Genomic DNA, 10,584 nt, shown 5'->3' with positions numbered 1-10,584 from the left:
CTTAGCTGCAACAGGCAGGTGGTCTAAACCAGCCTAGGACTACCTACACCGCAGGTCCCTTGGAAGGCTGTATCTCTCCCTCTGATTGTGATCAACTTAGAGGCCCAGGCAGGACTACATGGAGGCATTCCACTAAATATCTTCAAGAAACAGCCTCAGTCACATGTATCTGTCCTGCTGCATCCCTTTGGGTAAAAGAGTCTGGGGTGGCGTAATTTGGGATCTTGTAGCCTTGGATCAGGCGAAGCAATTCCTTGGTGTCAGTGCCACTGAGAACACCATGGTAACTTCCAGAAACACATCCACACATCCCAGCAAACAAAATGCAGCCTCCCTCCCCAACCCTCCCACCCCCGCCCCCAGCCCAGCATATAACCAATGACAACGGATGCACACAACTGCTAAAGCAGGGCTGGTTCTCCAAAAAGAAGAGCTTAGTTCCCAGCCTGCGTGGTCTGGCTGAGCTGGCTGTCTGAAGAGGTTAGGGTGGCACTGGAATCGCCACCCTGGGGGCTTGCCCTGGACCCACACTCAATGCTATGGAGCCACTGGGGACACCAGTTGTGTTGAAGGTATCAGGGGTTTCCCCTGTAGCTTGGATCTTAAAGTAGACCAAATAAAACACTGGCAACACAATCCCAATCAGAAGCATGATGAAGACAGCATTCCACCATTGCAGCCCGCAGTCTGCCCCGTCTACTGGCGTCTTGGGAGGTGCTGGAAGTAGCGGCTCATCCGGGGTCTCCACGCAGCAGCTCTCACTTAGGAAGATCTCCGACTGCACTGCACGCTCAATGTTCTGGTCAATCCCCTTGAAGAAATCTGTCAGCTGGCTGTCCTGTGTGTCCGAGTCTACACCAGCAGCTGCTATGTCTACATCTGGCAGTTCCACGAAGGTCACTCTGGTGTCTGAGGATGGGCCTGGGAGGGGTTTCAGTTCTTTGTGGCTCTCTGTTAGGACTCCATGGTTTTTCACTGGAATCTTAATAGATTTCAAGGCATACAAGTCTTGTTCTCTGATGAAATTGTTGGCTTTCTTGATATCTGCGACCTAGAAAAGCCATGAAGACATACACATCAAAACATGTGAAGCTCCCTAAAACCAATACACAACAGTGGCCTTCAACCTTGCTGGGGGATGAGCCAAGTACACCCCAACTAAGAAGCCAGTGAAGGCCGGAAAACCACACCTATACCAGGCTGGTTTAGGCTGAGTTAACTGGTTTGGGGCTCTTATTTGGCCTGAATGAAAAGCTTGGTAATTATAGATTTACAAGTTGGAACAACAATTTCAGATCTGTTTTAGAACTGTATAAAGTGTGACTACAACAAAATGCTTTTGGGTGAAACACAATCATGACACTAAAATGAATGCTAGCACAGTTTAACTTTGAGGCAACAGTGCCCCCCTCCCCCAGTCTGCCTGGCTTCCCTGTCATACCAGAACTGAGTGAAGCAGCTGCCAGACATTAACAGCATTCACCAAAGCCTGTGTGGGCTCCAAGCACCCTCAGAACCTAGTCTACCTGCAATGCCTTTTTACACATGCGCACTCAGGGCCCTCCCAGGTCCTCTTTCCCAGAAGCACCAAAGGGTGTATAAATTTTTTTTTTTTAATAAAAGTGACCCATACTTAATTCACTCTGAAGAGATCGCAACACTTCTTATCATTAGAAACTTGAAGGAAATCATCGATGCAGTGGGATTTTCTACTCAAAACTTAGGCAAAAGGAACACAGTTGTGAGTTTTATTAAGCAACACAAAGTTCACGACAATCTACTCTTGTAATCAAACCTTAAGATTTAACAAGGGGAATCTAAGTCAAAAATGAAACTCTCAGAACTTGTAGCTCAGTGGTACAGCACTTGCCTAGCATATATAAGGCCCTGGGTTTGAACCCTAGCACTGAAAAAAAAAAAACAAAAAACTCCCTCTCAAGCTAATTTTGAAAGTTTTCTAAAAGCATTAAAAATGGACTCTGAAGTTTTACCTTATTAGTCCACTTAAACTAGAATGTAAATATAACCCACCGTCCTTAGAAAGACCCCCATCAAATCAATCGTATCTTATCAGAATTATTTAGCAACTATGTTTATCACTTCATTGAATTGGCAAAGAGGACATCTTTATTGGGTTCTGAAACCAATCTTTATTGGGTTCTGAGGTCTTTTGGTTTTTTGTCTCTTAATAAACAAACAGCAAATTTATTTACTTCAAACAGGAAACAGGCCAGTTACTTTATGAATTCATTAGACATCACCATTCCAACAGGCCTACTATTTAAGTCTTTGCAGGGTAGGATTTATTTTTCAGTCCGTGTTCTATAAACCATAAGTTATGCCTACAGAAGTAGATTGTAAGAGTCAAATATAAATGCCAGTACAATTTAAAGATGCTATTTATCTGTGGAGACCCACCTAGACTTCCTTGAGAAAGACTCAAATACCCCCGCACAATCTTTCTAGCCATTTAGATCTTGTTATTAAACTACAGACACTTTAAGGAGTAAAAAATTTTTGTTTTATTAGTTAAATTATATAGCCTTAGAAAATGCCAAAGAAACTTGTAGCACACTGTTAGCGAAATGAAGCAAATCGTTTCAATCTAGGAGAAACGGCAGCCATTCTATAAATACTTTCCTACTTACTTTGCCATTGTTAATCACTCTGAATGCTGAAAACATAATTAAAGAGAAAAACAGCGTTATATAGATACACAGCATAGAGGCTAGATCACGCAGTTCTAAAAGAGAGAAGGGGAAACAATTAGCAGGTACACTACTGCCAAGGAAAAGTCAGAAAAATTAAAGCAGTGAGAAAGCAAGCATGCCAAAGGACTCTTGGGTAAATTCAGTCTGGCATCTCCAGCCCCCTAAGGTCTTAAATAAAATGTGCTCAAAACAAAACAAAACCCCAGGATTCAGAATGTCATCGTGCAGGCAGTGTGTTCCCTTCCTAACCCCTTGCTTTCTGAACTAAAAGTGCTTCCGCCTGCCTTCCATCCCTGGCTACACATCAAGGACCTTTGCTGCTCCAACAGGCCTCTGGTTCCGGTCAGAGGTCAGGAAGGACAACAGGGGCCCCTCCTATAAGTGACCTCCTTGATGTTCCTCTAATAGCAGGAGACAGGACACAGGGGTGTCTTACTTTGCAGCCATACTGAAGAGCCAGCTTGTTGAGGTTGTCCTCCTGGGCCAGCTCACGCTGCAGCAGCACCACTTCGGGCTGGTGAGGATGGTGGCCACTGTTCTTCTGCCGCTCCTTGCCCCGGGGCCGTAAAACCACGCAATGTGACTCTTCTTCAGAGGACTCCTCCGAATCCCCACTGCCATTGTGGAACATGTAAACATGGCTTCTCGGAGTTCTACAGACAGCAGCTGGGCCTTGGAAGGTCTTGGTTAACATTTCCTTCTGTCTCATTTTCTCAACTGAAAACCAAACCTCAGAGTTAATTCCACACGTCATATTCATTCCTCTATGGCTTCATGCCAGAAGTGTCTTGTTGCCAATTATTCCTTTCCCTAATTATTAGAAATACTCAACAAACACCATCATTACAAAAATCGAATATCCTCATGTTGGCTGAGATGGACAAGAGACAGAATAAAAACACTTTGTTTCTAATTGTATGCTTTTTTGTGAAAGATTCCCTATCCTTCTGCCCTACTCCTTATCCATAGCTAAGACTCCCCAAACCCACATATACAAAGAAGCAACTTTTACTTTTGGTCTCAGTAGTAAACAAGTGGTTGAGACCTTTGCAATGAGAGGTAAGCACTGTTCTCAGCGTCCTTGCACTGAGAATCTTATATTAAGAACCTCTGTACAAAAAAAGCCCTATTCGGGTGTGGTACACCGGCTTATGCCTATAATCCCAGATACTCAGGGAGCAGCTCTGGGGAGAATCCAGGTTCCAAGTGAACCCATGGGAAAAGGTGATGAGACCTCATCTCAACCAACAAGCTGGGTGTGACGTCACGTGCCCCTCAGCTGTGAGGCACAGTGTAGGACGATTAAGGTCCAGGCCAGCCCAGGAAAAAAGCAAGACCCTATCCAAAAGATAACTACAGAGAACAGGGCTGGGGGAGTGGCTCAAGTGCAAAGCACCTGCCTGAGCATCTTCATTAATTAGATCCTGACTAAGGACACACTTGCTTAGAAGGACTGGGAGGACTGGGAGACTAAAATGCTCTTATTTTGATCTTGGTCAACTTATCTAATATGGGGGGGGGGGAGCGGGGAGTAGAGGAGAAAATGCCCGCCAAGCTGGTGTTTTCTCATAACAGGTTGCTTTGTATTCCTCACACCCCCACATCTATTTTCATCTTCACCTTGTGCCAAGTGCCAAATCCACAGTTCCCCACCCCCTTTTTCCCTCTTCACCCCTTTTCCCTCTCCAAATGGCTCGAGTGAGATTCCAGAAATGAAATCTCGAACACGGGGACCAACAGCATCAAATAAGGGTTGGCCTGAGCCCTTGGGAGCCCACAGGGGTGTGCGGCCCGTTCGGGGACCGCCCGCGGCCCCAGCGCGACTCCCTCCCGTCGGGGCGTTCGAGCCCAGGGGCGGCTGCAAGGGGCCTCCCGCCGCTCTCAGGCCTGTTTCGCTCAGAGACCCTTCTGTGGAAAGAGGGGGGTCCCTAAACCCGAGCTGACCAAAAAAAAAAAAACAAAACAGGAGCGCCCCGCCCCTTGCCGTAATCGGGCGGGGCCCCAACATTCTACGAAGGCACCACCTCCAACCTCTGACATCCAACCCCCTCAAGGAGACGAGGATTCGCCTAGGAGATAGGGGAATGGCAGCCTGGCCCCCGAGCCGACATGCGACAAGCAAGGCCAGGCCGCGGGTCCCCAAGCCAAGACAGCGAGCCCCCCTCCTCCAGGCCCGGATACCTCGGCTCCCAGGCTACAACGCGACCCGACCCTCTGCCGCCGCGCCTGCCGATTGGCTTCGAACATTAGGTCTTCCGGGGGCGGGCCGCTGGTACAGCCAATGAAATTAGTGGTGGGCGGGCACTGGCAGACCCAAGCGGTGCTGAGAGGTCTGTACGGGACCTGCGGTCTGAGGGCGGGGTTGTAGGCGTGGCCCCCGGAGGGGCGGGGCTCCAGCTCCTGTTCTTGACCTTCGCCCCGCCCGCCTGCCGCCGCCTCTGCGCCCCAAGTTTTCAGGTCAGTTCTAGCAGTGGAACACTAACTCCTCCCTGGAGATAGTCACGGCTTTCTGATGAGCCTCAGCTTTCCAACCTGTAGGAGAGGACTTCGACCCTCGTGCGAGGGTGGGTCCCCAGCACGCGATGTCACCTCGGGAGAGCTCCGCCCCCAACCCCACCGCCGGGCTCCGCCTAGCTATGCGAGGCGACTTTCTGCCGCCCTGGCTGTGGTCCTGAGCATTTGAGGGCCAGGACGGAGAGGACTTTGCCCTACTCTGCTTCCCGGAATTAAAAAGTCCAGGAATGTGAAACATTGACCAAAAATAAAGAAATGAAAATTGTTTTATCAGATGTCGAATGGTGGAAGATTTCTTTCTTTCTTTCTTTCTTTCTTTCTTTCTTTCTTTTTTCTTTGCTGTTCTGGGGTTTGAATTCAGGACCTCCTCTTAACGCTTGAGTCATTCCTCCAGCCCTTTTTGGTAATTATTGGGTTTTTTTTTTTTTTTTTTCGGAATAGTGTCTCCCAAACTATTTCCCCGGGACTGGCTCCAACCGCGATCCTCCTGATCTCTGCCTCCTGAGTAGCAAGGATTACAGGCGTGAGCCACCAGGGCCCAGCTGGTGTTCTGAAGCTTCAAAGCGATGGAGGAGCCTGGTGTGGTGGTGCACGTCTGTAATTTCTGCACTCAGGAGGATGAAGAGTTAGAAGCCAGCCTGGACTGCATAGACAGACCCTATATCAAAAAAAAAAAAAAAAAAGCAAACTAACCTGGGGTGGACATATGCAACAAATATGACCAAGGACAAAAATCCTTAATGGAGACAGACCACATCAAATGAGCAAGAAAAACACTTAGACCCTAAAGATAAAAGCAGGGGGCTGTACATGGTGGTGTACCTCTGTAATCCCAGTTACTTGGGAGGCTTAGGTAGAAGGATCTAGGGCTGAGGCTAGCTGGGGCAAAAACAGGAAATCCTACCTGAAAAAATAACTAAAGCAAAAAGGGCTGGGAGTGTGGCTCAAGTGGTAGAGCACCTTACTGGCAAGTGCAAGGCCCTGAGTTCAAACTCCAGTACCAACAAGAAATAATAAAAAATGTACCTGAGCAGGTAACTCACCAAGTAGAAATGGTCACCACTGGGGGACAGAGAGGTGGTAAACCTCATTCACAATCAACAAAGCAAACATTAAAACAGTAAGCTCTCAGAAACTCCTTCCATGGTTGTTAGAGTAGAAATAAAAGTCTCGATCTTGGCAGGAAAACCAAGCAGGACTGTGCAGGGCTCTTTTGGCCTTCTCTGCCAATCCACCTTCTCCTCTCCTTTCATCCTCATTGCACTTCTTTTTTTTTCCTCATATTTGAAAGTGTCTTTAATAACTCAGATCCCTGGGCTAGCACAGTGAGTGCTCCCTCTGTGTTTAATCAGACATGGGTTTTTTTTTTCATAGTACTTCCTGGTTAATTGGCCTGTTTAGTTATGGAATTTTCCTGCCCACCATTTGCATCTGTTTCATTCACCATTCAACTTCTAGTACCTGGCTGTGTGTCAGCACTCAGCAGGTTCTCACTAAATAGTGGCTCAATAGGACAGATGTTATGCAACCTGATCGGGGATACATGGGAGGCAGGTGGAAGCACTCCCCTGTGTCTACTCTTGAACCCCAGCCACTGGCTACCAGCTGTAGTTTTGGCTTAGGCTGGCCTGCTAAGGCCTGGTGGGTTTAGCAAATCCAAGAGTCAGAATTTAATTATGAAGAGAGAAGTCAGAACAAAATTTGCAATGCTAGGGCTGGGTGCAGTCACTCAAGCCTGGATTCCCAGCTACTTGAGAGACAGAAATAGTAGAATCACGGTAAAAAGTTATCAGGATCCTATCTCAAAGAACAATCTGGGCATGGTGGCTCATGCTTGTAATCCCAGCTAGTTGGAGGCAAAGTAATCTGAAAAATAATTAAAAACAAAAAGGGCTGGGGACATGGCTCAAGTGGCAGAGTGCCTGCCTAGCAAGTATAAGGCTGAGTTCAAACCTCAGTATTGCCAAAAAAAGATAAAAATTGGGAAGCTTCAATAATATAGCTGCTCCCTGATCAGTAAGGGCTGCTCCATTCATTCAGAGCAAATCCAGATTCAGTTGCTGGCAGAGTAGCTCAAGTGGTAGAGCGCCTGCCTAGCAAGCATGAGGCCTTGAGTTCAAATCCCAATACCACCAAAAAAAAAAAAAAAGCAGACCTAGTATAGAAAGGTTTTATTTCAGGGGACTATTGTGAAGTGGTAGGGAGACTGGCATGTGATGTGGGACAATTACAATAGTGACAGCACTCTGACCCTAAGGTCTGTGAACATCTCACACTTACAGAGAGCTTTTCTTTTATATGGAGGAGTAAACACAGCTAGGAAGAAAGCCATGTGGAACAGTGGGGTGACAAGGTGCAGGACCAGAAGGTAGATCAGAGAATGTCCTACCTGTAGCCAGTCTGTTGTTGAGGAAGGACTACCTGCTGGCTCAGGCTGAAGGTAAACCAAACTATATTCAGAGGCCTAGGATGAAGCCGAGAAGCTTAAAAGTTTGGTAAACCAGAATGTTGCAGCAGGCTGGGCACAAAGGCTCACACCTGTAATCCTAGCTACTTGGCAGGTAGAGATTGGGAGAATTGTGGTTTGAGGTTAGCCCGGGCAAAAAGTTCACAAGACCCCATCTCAATTGATGACTGAGCAGGGTGGTGCACACCTGTCATCCTAGCTACTCAGGGATGCCTAAGTAGGAAGATCATGGTCCAGGCAATCCCAGGGATAAAGTGAGACCCTATCTCAAAAATAAGTAAAGAAAAAGGTGGTGCAACACCTGACTAGCAAGTGTGAAACCCTGAGTTCAAAACCCCAGTACTGCAAAAAAATACAAAAGCTGTTTCCCTGTTTGAGCTTTTGTTAAGATCTTGATTGGTAGCAGCTGGAAGCCTTCCTAAATCACATACATGGGCGCAGAGATTAAGGGAGTTGCTCATGGTACCCATCACTAGTGGAGTAAAAGAGACAGGACATAACCACAGACCCCTGTGACTCTGTCGCCCCTGGACTTCTGAATGCCTCTGAGCAGGAATCACTTTTACTTTCCCAGCCACCCCACCCCCAGCCAAGCAGGCCAGTGGGTCCCTCGGATTACATGTCTGTTTTCTCCCAGCTCCTGGGCTAGGCTGGCTTGTGACATGGTTTCCCAGGCCTGGAGGAGGCTGGTGAGAAGAGGTGTGAGAGAGACATGGGTGGTCCACTGGAGAGTGCCAGGGGCATGTCCTCTACAGACTAGCCCACGGCTCTGGGCCAAAGAAAGCTAAGACCAAACCTCCACTAGCAGATGTGAATACACTCGTGCCCCTCAATCCCTTGCCAAATCCTCACTATCTCCTCCCTGTGCCCAGCCTTCTAGGGGGAACTGGGGTAGGGGAGAAAAAAGGAGCAGGGCTAAGTGGTTGGCTTTGGCAAAGGGTTCCAAAGTCCAGTGCATAAGGAGTGGAGAAGAACATTGCTAAAGTCATTGGAATTTCTGAAGCTATGTCTTCTCATTTTGTAGAGAGGAATTTAAGACTCAGAGACATGGAGGAACTTCCCTAACTTCGCACAGCAGGTTGGTGATAGCCACAAGACATGATGGGAAATGAACCTCAGGCCAAAGTCAGCTCTCTGTTCACCAGCTGTGTGACCTTGACTCAGTCCCGTAAGTCTTCTGAGCCTTGGTTTCTCTCTTCTTCTTCTGCCTGGAATAATCATTCCACTGTATGCAGATTGTCACAGCACAATTATCGGTAGCACCACTGCCTTTCATGTGGTGTCTTGACACACCCTGCACCTCTCTGCGTGGCCCGTGCAGTGCCCTGTGCACCTGGCACCTGTTCTCAGACATTGCTAGTTTATCCCAGAGGCCCAGATGGCTATCAAGTAGCCATGATTAGTCAATCAGTATTATCAGGGGAGGTGGAAATGATTTGTCATCCCTACTCTGCTTTATCTAGCAGCCTCGATTTGATTCCTCAGGTCATACAATCTCTACTGACTTGGGACAATCCATTGGTGACTAGGCCATGGCCTCCTGCCCATAAAAAGAACAAAATCTCCTGACTCCTACTTGTTGTCAGGCCATCATTAGAAATGAAGCCCTTAAAAGAAGCAAGACTATGAACGTTAAAAGCTCAAAGCTCTACAGATATTCTAACTTCAAGAGTTCGGAGAAGAGCTACACAAAAAGTGTAAAAAATGTATTGATTTTAATGCAGCAAAACAATCATTGAAAAATTGAAGGGTAGAATGAATTGGGTAAAAATATTTACCAACTTTGATATGTTCTGATCCTTCATATATAAAAAGCATTTGGATCTCAATTAGAAAAAACACTCCTTAGAAAAATTACCGAATGATTCAAACTCACTAAAAAGTATACACGGAGGGGAGGGGACGGGAAGAGAGGGGATAGTCAAATTAGTAGAAATTCAAGTGTCTTCAAGATATTCCTTATAGCCAACCAATCTGGAGAAAAGTCAAAACTTGTCATCAGGATTATGTGGAATATGGTTGTGTACAGAGACACATAAAGCGGAAACTGAAAATCCTCCCTGTTGCTGGGAGGATTAAATGAAGGGAGCCCCGACAAGTGTTCGTTATTGTTATCATCAAGGGGAAAATAAGAAAAGCATGAAAGTTCATTTTTCACTAAAAAGTTACATTCCTGCCTGGACTCAAACTCCTATGTTGCAACCTTGCCTTCCAAAGCTGGTACCAAGGGATGGGAAGTGATTTGGTCAAGAAGGTAGAGTCCTCACGAGTGGTATTAGTGCCCTTATAAAAGGGATTCCTCCACCCAGAGCTCTCCCGCCCTCTTTCCACCATGTGCACACAGTGAGAAGGCAGTAGGCTACAACCCAGAAGAGGGTCCTCACCAGAACCCGGCTATGCTGGCACCCTGATCTCTGACTTCCAGACCCCAGAGAAACAAGCAGATAGTGCTTCGTTGTGGCATCCAAACTAATACTGAAATGCTGCCCTAACCTCAGAAGCTGGAGGTGGTTAGCTGGGCTCTTTGGGGCCCAGTTCCTCTAGGATCTGGAATACGTTTGTCACTTGCCTGAGTTTCTCTGCATCTTTATTTGTATCAGACTTAATCTCAACATGGCCAGAGTGTGGGGCGGTGGCTGGAAACAGGAGCCTGCTCAACAGGACAAGCTGTCCTAGGCAGATGTCAGCTGGGGCCACCACCCTTCAGACCCATGGGAGATGGAGTAGGAAGTCCAGAGCCCTGCCTGTCCTGGACTCCCTGGAGGCCCCTCCCTGGGACATCCAGGTTCTTCTTGCTGCCTGGGTGGAATGTGCCATCCTCACCTTGGATGGGAACTCAGTCGCCTCTATTGATTTACCCTGAGTCACACCCAGCAGTGCTTTGTGCACGCA

General features: G+C 47.3%; 1 protein-coding gene across 1 annotated transcript; it reads right to left on the bottom strand.

The window, feature by feature from the left end:
• Nucleotides 1–357: 357 nt before the first annotated feature.
• Lysmd4 (LysM domain containing 4) lies at nucleotides 358–4,886 on the bottom strand. Its single transcript, XM_020188386.2, is given in 4 exon segments — nucleotides 358–487; nucleotides 490–1,051; nucleotides 3,148–3,428; nucleotides 4,743–4,886. Coding segments are annotated over 3 exon segments (888 nt in total). The 5' UTR covers nucleotides 3,421–3,428; nucleotides 4,743–4,886; the 3' UTR covers nucleotides 358–434.
• Between the last annotated feature and the right edge of the window lie 5,698 nt (nucleotides 4,887–10,584).

This window comes from Castor canadensis, chromosome 19 (genome assembly GCF_047511655.1).
Source record: "Castor canadensis chromosome 19, mCasCan1.hap1v2, whole genome shotgun sequence".
Taxonomy (NCBI): domain Eukaryota; kingdom Metazoa; phylum Chordata; class Mammalia; order Rodentia; family Castoridae; genus Castor; species Castor canadensis.
This window is presented reverse-complemented; position numbering and strand designations above follow the sequence as displayed.